The 17,990-nt window shown below is 32.0% G+C and overlaps 2 protein-coding genes across 5 annotated transcripts in view; both read right to left on the bottom strand.

Moving 5' to 3' along the window:
- The window catches only part of numb (NUMB endocytic adaptor protein), a 64,660-nt gene extending 50,732 nt beyond the window's left edge, over positions 1 to 13,928 (bottom strand). Inside the window, exon 1 of one of the 3 annotated variants that reach the window (XM_089078236.1) lies at positions 13,786 to 13,928. The gene's annotated coding sequence lies outside the window, so the exon portion shown is untranslated. The remainder of the gene's footprint in view (positions 1 to 13,785) is intronic. The other 2 variants (XM_089078237.1, XM_089078238.1) reach the window with 2 other exon arrangements.
- Positions 13,929 to 15,186: 1,258 nt separating this feature from the next.
- LOC105428582 (cytoplasmic dynein 2 light intermediate chain 1) lies at positions 15,187 to 17,923 on the bottom strand. Of its 2 annotated transcripts, none has more exons than XM_089078247.1 (7): positions 17,650 to 17,923; positions 17,177 to 17,308; positions 17,007 to 17,108; positions 16,404 to 16,730; positions 15,917 to 16,074; positions 15,515 to 15,758; positions 15,187 to 15,390 (listed from the first exon to the last, which is right to left on the bottom strand). In XM_089078247.1, exons 2-7 carry the CDS (start codon positions 17,282 to 17,284, stop codon positions 15,319 to 15,321), a joined length of 1,011 nt encoding a protein of 336 aa, XP_088934373.1. In that variant the 5' UTR covers positions 17,285 to 17,308; positions 17,650 to 17,923; the 3' UTR covers positions 15,187 to 15,318. The 2 variants fall into 2 exon arrangements, with proteins under 2 accessions (XP_088934373.1, XP_088934372.1); XM_089078246.1 differs by having other exon boundaries at positions 17,177 to 17,294.
- Between the last annotated feature and the right edge of the window lie 67 nt (positions 17,924 to 17,990).

Raw genomic sequence — 17,990 nt, 5'->3', positions numbered from 1 at the left:
GCTTATTATTTTCATAACGTAATTCGAAATTAAAGTCTCCGAGGCGTGTAAATTAAATATCTGTGATGCGAAATTTAAATGAATACTTGGTTTGAAATAACCAAGACAATGTGTAAATCCGGAACGGATTTTATTAAATTTTAAATGGTGACAAGCGTGATAGTCGCATTATCTTGATTTTATTTACATGCCTCAATGTCTTCCTGATGAATTATCCACAAATCACAGAGGAAGATATTATATTGTAGAAAGTCTAATAAATTAGATCCAAATTCAAATCTAATATTTAACATACATTAAATTAACTAAAACTTCAACAAAGGCAATGTAATTATAAATCTGTATCATTTAGTTTATGTACGTCGTATTTATATTGATTTATGTATATTTGAAAAAGTCTTTGTTTTTTTTAACTTCATTAAAATTATATTTAATGTTCAAATTCAAGTTTGTAACAATATAAAATGGTACTTCCCTTTGTAAATTTATATAAGTTAATTTCTATAATACGATAAACAATTTATACAAAAAAATTTAAATCACATAATTTAATAAGCGATGAATTCTTCAGGAAATATATATCTCTGTTCATTCACGTTCAAATTCGGCTTCGGCTATTTTAATTGCACAAAATAAATAAATAAACTTTAGAGAGTTGAAAGCGATGTCGCAGAAGGAAACAGTGATACGATAAACGAAAACGAAACGTACTCAATGTGTGTCGTAAATATTTATACATCCAGCTTTTTAAACCAATTAAAAAGTTTATTTACATCCTATCTCAAGAGTGGTATGGTGAGAACGAAGAGATTTCTCCTTTCTACTATTTTCTTATATATTATATTATTTATTGTCATTTTAATTAAAAGATAATACTTGTTAACTTATTAATTTGGCCATTATTGATGGAACGCATCCTACTTATTACTACTTATTACCACTTAATACTCAAATTCTGTATATGCGATAATATGATTATACAGAAACATTAATTATTTCAGCGTGTTAATTGCGAAAAAGTTAAATGTTAATGCCTATTATATTAGTGTAAAAAACGAAATTCGAAAACTCGCTAAAAGCAACATAAAATATAACCGGTTAAAAATAGTTTTCTGATGATGTGAGACGATAGACGTTAGGATCGAGATCTCTCAAAAGAACTTCTCAAGTTTCCTTACGTTGCTGCGCTAGCAGAAATAACATTTGCGTAGTTTTAATCATCGCTCGAGACTCTATTGAATTTTTCTGAGTCGAAAGGAAAAGTTTATTAGAAAATAGCAAAAAAAAAGATTCGAAAAAAAAAAATTTTCGAGTTTTGCTTCCTCGTAGGAAAAAAATTATTTAGTACTCAATACAATTTCTTTATTATAATAAATAAACTATTTTTTATTATACATTTATCATGTTTTATATATACATATGCGTGTGTGTGTGTGTGTGTGTGTGTGTGTGTGTGTGTGTGTGTGTGTGTGTAAAAAAATTTAAATCAAGTAGTAAAAGGAAATTTGTAGTTTTTCACTGCTTTAATAGAATGTCATATTTAATAATAAGAGAGAGTAAGATATAATTTTATTGCAACAGCCAAGAAAACAGCCTTTTTCTTTTAATTCATATTATTAACAAGGTAACTGTTAATAATATGAAGCAATGAAAGTGTGTTTCAAAACACATATGAAAATGAGGTCAGCTGATATGAATTCGTTGAATGAAATTAAAACAAATGTATTCATAGATGATCGCGAATATTATGCAAGAAAACACACCAACCTTGCGATAACACTTTTCAACAAAAAAATCATTTTTTTTTAGCACAAGAAGTGTTTTTTTGGATCCTACATTAATTATAAATTTCTTTTTAACCATAATCGATACAACAAATTTTTTTTTAAGAGCTGAAAGTCCAGACAGCATATTTAATTTTGATTACAATAACACTTCTTCAATATATTACATATCGTAGTTATAATAATATGCCAGAGAGAGAGAGAGAGAGAGAGAGAGAGAGAGAGAGAGAGAGAGAGAGAGAGACTAAAAATACCAAAATACTTTTTGCAACTTTAAATGCAAATTTTTCAACATTGATGTAATTTGATGAACGAGGGATCAAATCAAAAACTATAAAAACTTATTATAATTATTCTCGTCCTTAGGTATTTTTTCATTAAATAATGTCATCGTCAACTAATCGTGACTAATATTCAATAAAAATAACGAAATATAAAATCTCCTCAGAATAGTAAATTTTAACAAATTTGCAGACGACTTTAAGATTCGCAACAATGTAACTGTTTAGACATTCGAATCGACAAAGTGTCTTCATTATTCAGTTTCGTGCGCGCACCTTTAACTGTGCAAAAAACGGCCAACTTGCATAATATCTAATCGCAAGCCAACAAGGTCACTATATTTCATAGAACACGCTTTTACGCTATTTATACAATAATTTGCCATAAAGTTCCATAAATCGAGTTTTATTCTTTCTTATATTATTAATGTATCTGTCCCAGGAACACTCACTCTTTATATCTCAAGTACTTCGACTTTCCGATCTTATCATAAAAGCAAAGATGGAAATTGCTTTGTGTGTGTGTGTGTGTGTGTGTGTGTGTGTGTGTGTGTGTGTGTGTGCTCTTTTCGTACGCACGTGTGCATATGAGCTATGAAGTAAATATTTAGAGCGTCTGCTACAATAGACATAGATAGGTTTCTGCGGTACTAAATCCTACTTCACCATATTATCAGATCGATATCGCGGACTAAATCCTGAAGCTTTACTCGTTCTGCGTTACTATGTCTGATATAGAAATACGTAGAATAATATTTCAATGCCTTTTATTAAAATATTGATAAATATTTTGATTTATTTTATTAGGCAAAAGCTTTCCAATCCCTATTTCAACATATCTAATAATTGGCTGTTCAATTTATTTAAATATAACACTTTCTGAAAATTTTGTTTAATTATGAATTATGGCTTTTTTTATTTCGACGAGCAGTATTGGTGATATTGAAAATAAATTATTTTTTCTTTTCTCAATTTTTCTTTTTTTATAATTTTAAATTTCACTTTCACTTTGATTTTTTTCTCTTTAGGAAAACCAATCACGTTCATAAACGTTATTCTTTAATTATTTCTTAATCATTTGAAGACAATATTTAAAGACATTTATTTTAAAATAATATTATGCAAAACATACTGTCTTTTCATTGTAAAATATTATAAAAATTGTAGTAAAGCCAATTTAATTTTTATTTGCAAAACGTATAGCATAAGACCCTGCGCACAATGAAGGAAATATCAGGAATAGGAATAAATATTAAATTTTAGAAATAAAAATTCAGAATAAAAATTAAACGTAACGCACAATGAATACAAATAAGTATGAGATATGACTATATTTTATACTTATTTATATTCATTGTGCGTTACATTTAATTTTTATTCCAAATTTAATATTTAATATTTTCCTAATATTTATTCCAGTATGCGCAGTCGCTAAAACTGCATCAATGTCAGAATTTACATGCTGAAATGTGATAATATGATTTAAATGAAATAGCGAATACTAAGAATTTCGCACAATCGTGAAATTTCAGAAGGAAAACATTAAAGTAAAGATGATCAGCGGTTTTTGCGTTACGTGCTCCATATACGATCTCGTACGAGATATTGATTTATCTGACGATTTGATGAATCTCTGAGTGAGAAATATTCGTGGCTATTCAGGAAGAAAGGGAGGAGCAGACGGTGTCACTTCCACATAGCTCGGTTACTGTCACGCTCTTACTTATTAGACGGCGATGTGAGAATGCTTTTCGTTACGTAAGCGAACGGTGTGCATAAAGAAGCCCGTGTTATTTTTTCACCGCAAAACTCAGGTGACAGAGGGAGCGCCGTGTGTTCCACCTGTGAAAACGAATAACGAAGCCGGTCAAAAAGTCGCGACCAAACGCATTGTTTGGTCACAATGGGCGTTCGAGTTACACACAGTGGTATATTTCACAATTGAAAGTAGGCGACATTTTTATATATCGCTGCATCTTTATAATTATTGCGACAATCGACGAACAACATCGTTTTGCTATTTTTCGAGGGCGATAGTTCGCGATCGGAGAGAGAGAGAGAGAGAGAGAGAGAGAGAGAGAGAGAGAGAGAGAGCGCGCTGTTATACCTTAAGTAAATCCTCGTATTCAATTTCGTTTTGTTTCAAATTCTCCTCTACAAATCTCGATCTACGTCCTCGATGCATTTCATGCATTACATACGAAGGATTATCGAGTTTTCCAGAAACCGACGTTTTGATACTGACGCTGATTGCTGCATTGCAGCGCGCCGCGGATGTCTCTGCCTTTTGAACGCAGGAAGGCATGACCGCGGAATAAATGTCACGTGTGTAAACGGAGACACAGCACCGCATCGCATCGCGGCTACTAACGTAGCTTTGAAATTATCATCAACAAATACAAAAGGTATTTATCGAGTATCCCCCCGTTCCCTCCCCTCTCCCCCTCCCGCCCCCGCGAAACGTATCGTTTCAATGAGGAAGACCGGCGCGCATTTCATTTTTTTATTCGCCACGTCATCGGGACGTGTCGTATGTGACGTGTAAATAAATAAATGACTGAGGAAAAAATCGATTAATTTTTAATTGAAGCGTAGACCGCTCTCCAAATAGATTCTTTCTATCCAATGAAATAAAAAAAATGCAATAAAATAATTTTCATTGATGATAAAAATGTAAAGTAAGTATTATGTAAGAATATTATAAAAGGATATTTTTATCATTTTCATTTCGTTTTAGTTAATCCAGTAATAGAAATTTATCGTGTTTTCTTAATATACTCGACTCCTTAACAAATTTGTCACACATTTGCAAAATTCCAAATATTAAATAAGTAAATAAATAAATTTATATAATAAGTAAATAAATATTAAATAAATAAATTTAAATTTTTTATATTAACTGTAAGATATTGAAATATTGAAAAAATAAAATTTATAGTAATTCAAATCGAGTATTTTGGCAAGTTTTAATGAATATACATATATCGTGAACATTTTATGTCGTTTTAAAACACCGCATTGAAGCAACACAAATGTGACTTGCACCAAGATAACGAAGCGATAACGATGAAGTAAATGAATAAGATATAGACGATAAGATGTTTTACATTTGAGAAAATCAAATTCAATTACGTGACATAAGTATTCTTCCAAAATTTTTTCAAAATATGTTGCATAAATATGTACGAATACAAATTTAACCAAATTTCATATTACAAAACGACCTATTGAAATAATTTGGACAATGTATAAAAAATCCAAATAACTTATTTTAAAATAATTGTTAATAATATAATAATTTTACAATCATTTTATAATAAACTTATGGTATATCTCTGTCGTAAACACTTTAATCACTGTAATTGCTTAATAAATATTGACTATTAGCATAAGCAAGTAAGGAATATATAACAATAGCGGCAATTTGGAATTCAATAATGATTATTATCGAATATAAAGCTCTTCGGTCGTTGTAGATACAATATCTAGATTACAAAAAAAAGGGAGTGTCTGAGTAAGTGTAAACTTAAGATATCCCAAGGAAGGGCTCCAGCCAAGCATATAGTGATTTCATACGGAACATTACAAAGTATTGCTGCGCCATCATGCTCTGTTTCATTCAAAGATTTTCTTTCATGATATTGAGACGTTTCTATTTTGTAAACCTGTCCTATCATCGATAAAGATAATGGCTATCAAATATCACCGCCGTTAATCTAGAACAAATTGGTAAACATAACTATAAAGATATAATTAAAGTATTCTTTGTAATTACATAAGATAATCCTAAAACAAAATAATTATAAATCTTTTCATCATAGACTACTAAACTTAATTATCTTATGATAAATGATGTTTAAAATATTCAACACACACACACACACACACACACACACACACACACGCGCGCGCGCGCGCGCGCGCGAAGATACCTAATTTAATTCATGTTGATTAGATTTTACAATAAATTATTTTTATTACAAAAATTATATCAAAAAGTGTTATATAAAATATAATAAGCTATGTTATTATGTATACATATCATATCGTTCAATAATTAATCAGAGTAATCTTAATGTGAATGTGGGCGTGCCAGAAGTTTTTGTACCTCTTAAGCCGCTTTATATATATATATATATATATATATATATATATATATATATATATATAATGGAATTCGCGGCAGAATAATGTAATTGTATGATACATGTATATATATATATATAAATACAATAACTATATTGGATTTTATTAACGATAAATTTTTTTTATATCCAGTTTTTTTATATCAATCTTTTGTAAAAGGTCTTTTTCCCTATAACGTAAGGCGCGTATATATTTATAAGCGCTTTTTCATCTCTTTTTAAAAAGATAAATTTTTACGTAACATATTTCAAAAATAGAATTATTTGATAAATATATTTTTCACATTAAATATATTTTTCACACATCCTGCGTGTAAATTCTGAATCTTTTTTTAACCTTTTTTTAAAAATAACAATGCGTCAATCATTGTATTATTTTTTATTTTTTATTTTTATACGTTTTTAAACAATATATTCTATTTTAAGTAAAACCATCTATAGAATATTATCTTGTAATTCATAAATATTATTATAAGATTTGCACCAATAAATCAAAGATATTTGATATTAGATTTCTTATATAATCATGTTTTGTGGACAATATTGTTATATAAAACTCGAATGTATCTTGTTTTACATTTATATACAAATTCAATAGACCTTGTTTTCATAGGCTATCAATTATGTGCTATTATTTTTTAATGATTTGCAACGCTAACTAAAAAGAGTTCGAATTATAAATTTTCTCTAATTATTTTGAAACATAGCATAATGACATTTATATTTATATTCAGCATTCATATAATTTCTTTAGAAAAAGAGATATGTCAAATATTGACATATTGACAGAGAAAGACTGTGCAACAAGAGTTATATGTATTTCTCTTTTTTTTTATAGAGTAAAAGCATTGATTAAAAAGAAAAAATATTCTTCTACACTTTTCTTTTCAATCAAAGTTTAGTTACTGGAAAAAAAAAAAAGAGAGAGAAGAAAATGTATTCCAAACAATACAGATAATTGTTATGAATTCGAAAAAAAGTCCTTTCTGATAATCCAAAAAGGATTCCATAGATTCCATACATTTTTACTTCTATGGAGTTAAATCAAAGTTACTCTGAAAAGCGTTCTTTTTCTATTTGTAATGAATTCGAAAAGAATTATTCAAAATGAATTACTTTTTTGGAACGAATTATTTCTCTCTGCTATCTGGGATGACATCCTATCACAACAACTCGTCTGTCATCAATTGATTAACTTCACTAGAAAATAAATATTGATTGTGCATATATATTGTTGATTCAATAAGATTATAATATGTATATATTAATAATAAAACATTGACAAAATATAAAATATATGTATGTAAATTCGCGGATCAATTTAGCAGTTCATGAATCACTCGCACGTGACGTCATTTAGTGACGATTTATTGCATTTCTTCAGATTTACATCTGAGACTTTTTTTAAAATATAAGAAACTATCAACAAATGGCCATTTATCGTCACAAAAGCGAAAAGTACGTCATTAGCTAAGATGACGTCGACGATGTCATAATGATAATGATGGCGTTTCCTTAAATGTAAATTACTAGAATTTCTTCTTTGAATTTTGAATTTTGTCTTACAATAGCTCAGAAAACAGTTTTCTTTTAAGAATTTAATTAATCCGGCCGTTTCTGAAATCCAATGATCTTATGAAATGTTGGCGTATAACTAGCGTTTCATTAATCGAATCCTTTTTGAGTACAGAAAGGTGTAGTCAAATATGTATCTCTCTCTCTCAGTCGGACAGATGGAGGCAGAAACTTTGACTACAGAAGTATAAAATGTAAATGAGTATATATATATATATATATATATATATATATATATATATAATATATATAATATGCATATAAAATATATAACATGTTTTTATAATCAAAGAACGGGAGCCTAGAGATGACGCGAACTTCTGTATTCAAAAAGCTCGATTAATGAAACGCAGTGTATACAAGCCATAAGCGTGTCGCTTAATGTTTAAATTATTACGTGAAATAATTTTGTGCAATCCTATAACAATGCTAAGTAATCAACAATTTAAAAGTAACGTGTAAAAATTAAAAGTATTACAGTTTTTATAATTTTTTGAATATTTGTGATTAATATCCCTTAGTATCCCTAAAGTTATCGGTACAAATATAAAGAAAATATGAAAATTAATATAATACTTTTTCAGGGCTTTATAGAAAAGTTTCCCCTGGCAGATTATTAAAATAAAAATGCGTCATCAAGTTTAGAGATTTAATCTTGTGTTCTAATCTCGATAAAAGCTGTGAACCAACAGATCCGCTGCTTTGAAAGAGCGTCGAGCCCTTCAAAGGCGCGCTTCACGCTCTTCGGTTCTCGCCTAGGTCCACGAACCAATTGTTCATGGGGTAACGAACAGTTTGCTTCGTTATGGAACATAATTGTGCTGATCGCCACGTGCCGGAAACGTGCCTTTAACTGCATTGAAAACGCCGTGCTATTAATTCGTATGCGACAGCACTAAATAATCAATATCGACGCAAGAGAACACATCTTGGACGTTGCTTTACAACAATTTACAACAATTTATTATGCAAATTGCAATTCAACAGAATAATATAATTTTCGGATCTAAAAAATATTTAAAAAAAATTACAATTTTTTTTATATAAACTAATTATATTATGCATAAAATTGTAATCATCATATTTACTTGATGAATGCTATCGCAATAGAAACATTATAAAAATGCCACATATAAATTAAAAAATTATTTTTTTTTTATAAATTAATAACATTTCAATGTGTGACTTAATTTTAATGTTTGATACTAAAACATTGTGTCCCTCCCAATATGACTTAACATTTTTAGGGCAACAAATTTTTATATATTATTAAAATTATTTGGAGCAGCTTTTAAAGATATTTTCTTATTTTTAACAGATTATCGTTCGCGTTGTTATACTAAAGTTACCATTGAGAAAGATCAAGGAGTTTAAATCAGAAGAAATAACGTATACGGCTAATATGATAAAACGTCAGTCCTTGAGTAAACCAACATCGCCGCGAATAACGCGGCTGTTAACTTGCAAATGCGGCGGCAGATAACGCCCTTCCTTTCCTACCATCTTCGGTCAGGTTCGAAGAACTTTTCTTTCGTAACATTGCCACCAAGTGCCTTTCCCTCGCTGGCTGAACAGCTCGAGAATTATTATACACGCACACACCTTTTCTTAACGTGTGGGAGGACGTGTTGCTTAATAATGGCGAGACTTCGTTTTCAGACGAAAGCGCACGGACGCCGTATCTCGAAGCGCATGCAAATACATCATTTCCCGATAGAACGCACGTAACAAGCACATTAGATACAACGAAAGTGTGATAAATCGTAATAATTACGTAATACGTGCAGATTTCGTTATAATAATAAATCCAGTAGGAGCGAGGAGCAATAAACGAAGCACGAACCAATTAAATAATTTGTTTTTCTATTTCATCTATTCGCAAGTAATACTTTTCAAAATTGATGCTGCTTGATATAAGAGTAAAAGAATTGTTTTTAATCCCGTTTTATACCAAAGCACAAATTAATATTTTATTAAAAATAATTTTCTAACCTTTTCTTGATTTATAAATATTCTTCTCTGTAAATATTAATTAAAAGTAAAATTTATAATAAATTAAAAAATGTATTATTTTTGTATGATTATTACTGATATGATATGATTCCGAGGAAAGTGGAAAAAAAGAGAAAAAAAGACGCAAAGATGGTATGGAAATACGAAATCAATGTTAATAGCAGAGCCTACAGAGTTATTATTTATAATGATTTAAGTCACGGAAAGCCAGCAAAACCTAATAATTACTCTTCAAAATGTCATAAATTACTTCATACAAAATTACTATATAGAATCCAATTAACTTTTTTGTTACGTAAGTATACAATGTTAAACAATAACAAAATCAATTTTTCTTGTTGTTTCCTTTTATAATAATTGTTGCTCGAATACTCACAATATTAATATATTAAAATTTTAATTCAAATTATTTTACTTTAGTCAGATTGGTGTACAGGTGTGTTTCAATATTTCAGAAATGGCGTTCTGTTGTTGTTCGCTAGATGGAAAAAATTAATAAGTTAAAATCGCTGTAAAGCAGCTTTGAAAAAAATTTACGTCCAGGAAAATACCGCAATGGCGTGCGACCTGGTGGCCTGGTCCCGCCAGATACGTATCCACTTTTCCCCCTATGTTCCTACTTTCCATGTGCAACCTCGCATTTGTTGACTTCATTCTAACTAACACACGAGCATGATTGCACGTTCATCGTCGCACCGGCGCAGAGTTCTACCTGCGATCGATAGTCTACAAGAGAGCCGAAACGATTCTCGTCGCAGCGATATACATACATGCGGCCAATATGACGTCACATCACACGAGGCAATCTACGTCGCGAGATCAAATTCGCCGGTATGAAGGCCGAGATCCTTCCGCTGTCACTGAAAGAAGAACAAGGACGTGCCACGTCGAGAAACAAGAGATTCCTTTCGATTGCTGGTCTCTCGAACAGCACTTGTCTCAATACTTATCCCAATCGTGAAATTTTATCGGGCAGAGAAACAGAGTTAATACATATCTATAGTAATAATGATTTAGAAAATATAAGTATAAAATAACGATAAATAATAAATTCACATATACATTCACACGTCTAAGATTCTAAGAAATAGTACTCTACTTATTCACGTGTATTATTTAAATAATGATCTAGAAACAGAGGAATCAATCTAGGGACCGTATTCTGATCTGAAAAACAGAGCGACTTGGAGAAGTTGGCGTCGGAAGGAGGGAGACGAGGAGAGATGTACTTTCAAACAGGAATTAAAAGTATACCGAGCGACATGCAGAGTCACCACCAGTGAAATCAAGGTCGACAAAGACCACGAAGTTTTGCGATTGAATACAAAAACCTAAGAGCGAGAAAAACCACGAGGAGGAAAAGTACGAAGAAGGAAGAGGGAAGAGAACATCCGTTCGAGGAATCATGTCACGAGGCATCATCTTGATGATTTGAATATCTCGACGAATAGATATCGACAAGAGAAAGAGAACAAATCAAAATCGGATCTAACCGTTGTCACTTGAGAAGTACAATATTATTCCACTTGACAATGCCCCCTGAATCTTGTTTTGCTGAGACCAGTCGGAAATCAAGTTGGAAAGGTCAATCGCAAACAATGCGGAAAGCGCGGCATTAGGGATGACCTCGGCCTATGAGTTGCACAAAACTATATGCCTTTGTTATATATTTCGCAATGACGCATGAGAGAGAGAATACGTGTAGTTAACAGCAATTTTTCATGATTAAGACAATACATCAATACTTGGAGTTGTAGTAATCACAAACAGCGAATCATTTTTTCGTATATTTTGCCCCTGTTAATATAATTCATTTTTTTTTTTTTTTTGGAGACAATTTTAATGCACGTTGTGTTGATGAAAATATATCAACGAGTATTAATTTATTGCATAATTAAATATATAACTGTAAAACAAAACATTATTCTTTTAAAAATTAAAGTAATACTTGGCAATCCAAATATTGTATAATTAGTAGTTTTAAATGTAATATATAATGAATGAATACAAAATAAATATAATGCTAAAAAATAATAAATAAAATAATACAAAAGAATATGATATTGAAACATGGACATATTTGGTTCAATTGAATTTTTATTGATTCTTCCATTTGGAAATTATCCGTTATAATTTTAATTAGTTAACTTCATTTCGCCTCATATGTAGAATGTAATTTGTAAAAAGAATAGCAAACTGTCATAATAAATAATTAAATCAATTTATCGATACAGCGTGAGCAATTTGCAATTACAGTGCACATTTCTAGTAGGTATAACAAACTAACGCTTCATCGTACTATTTTTTTATCTGTTTACACCGTCTTATTTTGATCACACATAACTGTCTTATATAAATCATTATTCTCATGCTTTTTTGCTCGTATATCTTTTCGGGAATCGCGTGGGATTTGAGGATTCCCTGAATCGATTAACACACATTGTCCAAAATAATGAGGATGTTTAATAGGTACACACCGCGAGCACGTCACAAGATGTCGAAACGACAAGGAACAAAGACTGCGTGACCATAAAGCGATGTCTCATCATCCGAAATTATAGACATAAACAAAGATGTATACACAATATCCGGTAATATCCGGTCGTATATGCGCGCTCGCGCTCGCGTAATCTTAGAACATTTGTTTAAGTATCTGTTTATGCAAAAAAATTATGTATTTTAGTAATATCATTCATAGAGAGAGAGAGAGAGAGAGAGAGAGAGAGAGTGTCGTAATTAAAAAAAATAACGAACAACAATAACACTATCTCGCAGTAATAAAAGTGAAATAAATTTTGTGGCTGTATCAACGAGTGAAAATTTGCGAGATATGCAAGAAAGTACAAGTGCATTGTTAAATAAAAACTTATACGCATCAAAAATTTATCAAAAAAATATTTTTAACAGCGACTATTATAATCATAAATTTATTAAACTGATTGAAGAACGAAAAGAGATTTCGAAAAATTCTTGAATTAATAAAAGATTCTCTTACGTGAGTATGTCCTTAGTATTCGATCGAGCGATACGATCAATAATTGTCGATGATAAAAATTAAATGTTGAGAACGCGATATGCGATGCATGATCTACCTAATACTAGAAAATAATAATAATAATAATAATGTGATGAAATGATTACGGGAGTAAATACAATAAAGTAGAGATTTACACATCCAAAACTGCAAAAGAGAAAAAAACAAAGAGTCAAATGGAAAAATTATATAAACTAATAATATTTTAATATTGTCAAAACAACATTTTGCAACAAATGTCAAAGAAAATCATATCGTCTTGGATAGTATTTTTGAAACGAAACCGCGACCCTAATTCGCGACCCGATGAAATCACAACGAACTTTCTCGTCGTTTGGTACAATTCGACAATTTCGATAATTTTTTAGCTGAAAAAAGACTCGGGAAGGGAGGACAAGCGGAGAAAATCCTGTCGGGGATTCGATGTCATGTCGGAAACGTGAAAGCAACAATCGGCCGAATAATCTCGGCGGGCGCGATCTCACGTGCACTCGCGCGTCATCATCGCAGATGTCATCGATCGTCGGTCGGGCGTTCGAATGCCGCATGCATGCCGATTCAAGATTCGCGCTGAAGGAAAGAGACGGGGAGAATACCTGGAAGGGATGCGGAGGGCGCGTTCATAGCGCGGGGAATCGATAACGGCGGAGGAAGGCAGCGCGTCACGGGGAGGCCACGACGACCACGATCGCGACGCATGACGCAGGTAAAAATGGGTCGCGTGAGGTGAAGCGCGCGTTCTCCAATCGGCACAATTCAGCCGCACTCGGCCGCCGATTTTCCCAGCGTGGTAAAAACCGCCCGAGAAATCACGCGGTGATTTCTGCCGGGAGCCTCTGGCTGGCCTCGATTGCGAATCATGCTTTTGTCGTTCCTCTCTCTCTCTCTCTCTCTCTCTCTCTCTTGTTTCCCCTCTCTTTCATCTCGGAGTTGCTACATGTCTCGCAACTCACCTGATTACACCTGTGCGCCGGACGGAGAGCCGTTCTCCGGTAGCGGTTCTCCAAAGTCCACGGGCGCGAAAAGCGAAGAATCCGGGATCCGTGACACTCGCGGACTGTCAAACCGTACGTGCGCTCGCGAAGAGAGTTGTAAGAGGAGGGCAAGGGAAAGACGTAAGAAGAGAGGGAAGGAGGGCGATGATAAGGACCGACAAAGAATACGGGGGAGAAAGCGGATAGAATGGAGGAAGGAAGCGGAGCGGAGGGAATGGAGGAGAGACGAGCGCAGAAGAAAGAGGCGGAGAGACGGGCGAGACGGGTAATTAACTTAGGCGTCTAAATAATCAGCGGGACGGCTGCGTTGGTCTCGCGCCCCTGAGTTTCCTCGACAGGGGGATTAGCTGGCCGACTCTGTCTTGTCACTTGATGAAGGGCGCGACCAGAGAGCTCGAGGAGAGCACACGGCACGCGCGGCTCTCTATCGCGGCGGCATTTTCACTGAGGAAACGGCGGCAAGGAAACGAGAGAGCTCTCTTCGTGGCGAGACCCCCCCCAGCCCCCAGAGCCCCGTTTTCGTAAATGCGCTCGGATACTCTGCGCGTATCGGGAGAGCGAACGGAGAGGGATACGCATGCGCTACCATTCACGACGGGCGCACGCGACGCGGCGCCTCTTATCAGCGGCAACAGCGTCACGGCGCGGCGCGGCGAGGCGGGGAGGGGGACGCTTTCGTTCCCTCCATCACCCTTGGCTCTTCCGTGTGGGAGGGAAAAGGAGATGGAATTTCGCTCGCGTTACGAAGAAAGGAGAACGCGTGCGAAACAGGAGCGAGGTAGATTTCTTAGAAACCCTGGGTTTTTGCAAAATTTTTGTTAAATATGTTATGGAACAATTGAAATGCATTTTATTTCTGAGGAGAAAGAGAGAAAGGAGAGAAAATTTCTGAAGCGTGTTAATTTTTTTCCTCGGGGTCGATATTAAATTAGCTTTAGGCAAGAATTTTTGCAATTTGTTTTCTACATTTTTAATTCTGTAGAAAAAGATTTCAGGAATGTAAAAATTACAACAAATAGAATATAATGTTGTAAGAAGACAATTCTATCTCTTCTGTTATAAATACTTATTAAATATCTCTTATAATTAGATAATTAAAAAAATGTAACATTATTGATAAAACATTTTTGTCTTATCTTTATTAATATACTTATTATTTCTTTACTTTTCTTCCTTTCAAGAGAATAAAATATTACAAGTTCTTTCCTTATCACTTTATTTAGATTCTTGCTTCCAAGAATCTAAATAATAATTATTTACTTCTTTTATCCTTGTTTCAACTGTTGAAAAAAATTATGTATCATTAATGCAGTTTTTACATTATAATTCTTGGAAGAAGAGTATATACATATTTAGTAATTTCTCACAAAATAATTCTTTAATAATTCTGTACATTATGACTTACAATAGAATACGACACATAAATTGTTAGAGGACTTTTTTATTTCTGTTTTAAAATTGTAATGGATGCATAATGAAAATGCATGTTTTCTAAATTGGATCGGGCACGGGAATTTTCGGCATGCGGCCTTCCATCATGTCGTTCAGCAGTATTGCGATCTCCTGAATAAAAATAATTTATTTATTTTTCACCTGCTAAATATCTAAAATTAATTAATCTTCTAAATAGGCATCTATTTTAATGTTAATTAATCTAATTATTAAATAAAAAAATGAGTAAAAATACCTCTTCTCGCTGCATTCTCAATCTGTCGATAATAGGCTCGTTAAAATTAGGATCGTTACTAGGATCCTCCAAAGTACTTTCGTCGCTCCTCGACACTTGTGGTATTCGCGAGACGTAGATTTGTTTGATGGTGTCTAAAATTGCCGACGGTCTCGTTTGGGGGAATTGCAAATCGATTCGCCCGAAGGAATCCATGCCAGCCGGCATCATTAATGGTTTTTCATAATCCGTACACTTTTCTTCCCTTTGTTTTACAACATATGATATAAAAATATATTGAGATTTGAGTCAACGATTTATCATAAATATACTTTAGAGGATATAAATGATTGCTCAATAGACATCACAATTTATTAATAAATCAAGGATATTTTATATACAAAGTCTTATTAAAGAACTTACGAAAATGGAGAGCCAAATCCATAATGAGATAACAGATCTTTAAGTCGTCGTATAAGAAATTTATCTTTAGAGGAGTAATAATACAAACTTGCACCTAGATTATGGGCTACTGCTCTCAATATTTTTCCAATAAATTCCTTTTTACTCGAATCGAATTCCTACAGAAATTAATAGATAGGAGAAAATAAAAAAATACCAAAATAAATTTATTCTTTAAAATAATTCTTTAAATGCACTTCAAAATTTACACTAATTATTTTTTAAAATGTTTAAAATTGAATGACAAATAGTTTTGATAACTTATATATATATATATATATATATATATATATATATATATATATATTATTTAGACTTTTGAAATTAAAATGTCATATAATGTAACATTTTTTTATTCTCTCTCTCTCTCGCTCTCTCTCCCTCCCCCTTTCTCTCTGATATTTCTTCTCTATAATAAGTATATATTAATTATACATATATTAAATACCTTAAATTCATCATATCGTCCACCTATAATACATATTTTCATTAGAAACGGGTCAACTCCACGCTCCAATTCTTTCTTCCTATCTGCTGCTCTCTTTTCTTGTAATTCTTGAATCGTGTCAGAGTCATAACTCATTTTCAAACCACTTTTTATTACAGAAAGAGTCTCCTCGAAGGAAGACCATAATTCCTCTGGTCGTGATAAATCTAACATTATTAATAACACAGTGTGATGAGGGGAATGTGTTAATGTGGATCCCGTCATTGCGACAGATACCAGAGAGGAAGCTAAATGACCCACTTCCCATACATGTACTATGTTTTTTACCTGCAATAGCATTTAGAAATTTAATTTAATAGATTAACAAAAGTTTTAATAAACTTCACAAGAATATTGTTTTATAAAAAATATTACAACCATTGTTAAATAATTTTACACTTATATATATATATATAAATAAATCTATTTTGTAAAATATAAAATCAATATTTTTATTTATTTTCTAGAGATAGAAAATATAAAGGAAATAAAATCCGTCATCTATGAATATATTTTTTATTCGCAGAAAAATAAATAAATACAATGTTGTCATATATTACTTACTAAACTTTTCACAGTTTTGCGACCAAAAGAATAATCCATCGCTAATGTTGGTTTTGGTCTTTCATCTTTTTCAAGGAATCGATACACCATTGTTGTCTTACCCTAGAAATACAATTGAAAATGCAAAGTACGTTGTGTTAATTCAATACGCTCCTAATTTCATCACTTACAACTCCCTTACTGCCAAGGATAATAATGGATCGTTCGTGAGTTTCATTTGGATCAGTCCTTCGTCTGTTTTCTTCTTCTATGGCAAGTCGTAATGCAGTTTCTCGCATAGTCTCTCCGCTAGAAAATTAATTCTACGATAGCTAATTTTAGAATATTAAAAGCATATAATATTAAATAAAATACAAATAAATATTAATAGTGAATAAAAAAATGCAAATAATTATAAATTTTCTGAATAGTATTTTTATTCGAGAATTATGTACAAGTTTCTGTTTAAAATTTCTTCCTAAAATCATTATTACTTTATTATTGCAAAGTTACAATAACAATAAACAATGAAATGTACTTTTATAAAGATTACTCGACCATTAATAATTTAATATTATAATTATTTAACAATTTATTATATAATAATACATGTTTTCTCTGCAAAGCTAGAATAAATTAAATATATATCCAGGAAATTAATTACCTATTTTCTGCAGACATTGTTTTTAATACACTCTAAAGAATGATACTGTGTGTGAAGATAGAGATAGCAGACGTAGTTTTACTCGTACAATTCCACGTTTCTTCAGGTTATGGATATGTTTTTCTTTTCATTACTATGGAAACATGAAAATAAGCGTTCATTTGCATCTTACTCCCGTATAACATAAATTTGTAAGCTAATTAAATATATAAATGCGCAATATGCGTCAAAGAGAGAATCTTTTTTTTATATATAACGTAAGGAATTTTATAAATAATTAATATAATGCAAATATACAATATACAGTCTACTTTTGATGTAGTCATTTTGAGATGACAGAC

This window comes from Pogonomyrmex barbatus, unplaced genomic scaffold, assembly GCF_055798465.1.
Source record: "Pogonomyrmex barbatus isolate J1 unplaced genomic scaffold, ASM5579846v1 scaffold21, whole genome shotgun sequence".
Lineage (NCBI taxonomy): Eukaryota > Metazoa > Arthropoda > Insecta > Hymenoptera > Formicidae > Pogonomyrmex > Pogonomyrmex barbatus.
This window is presented reverse-complemented; position numbering and strand designations above follow the sequence as displayed.

What these genes read in the sequence shown, in the direction of transcription:
- LOC105428582 (XM_089078246.1), bottom strand. An exon ending in GACGATATGATGAATTTAAG is followed by an intron (nt 16,075 to 16,403) that starts GTATTTAATATA and finishes TAATTTCTGTAG; the next exon opens with GAATTCGATTCGAGTAAAAA. An exon ending in TGAGAATGCAGCGAGAAGAG is followed by an intron (nt 15,391 to 15,514) that starts GTATTTTTACTC and finishes ATTTTTATTCAG; the next exon opens with GAGATCGCAATACTGCTGAA.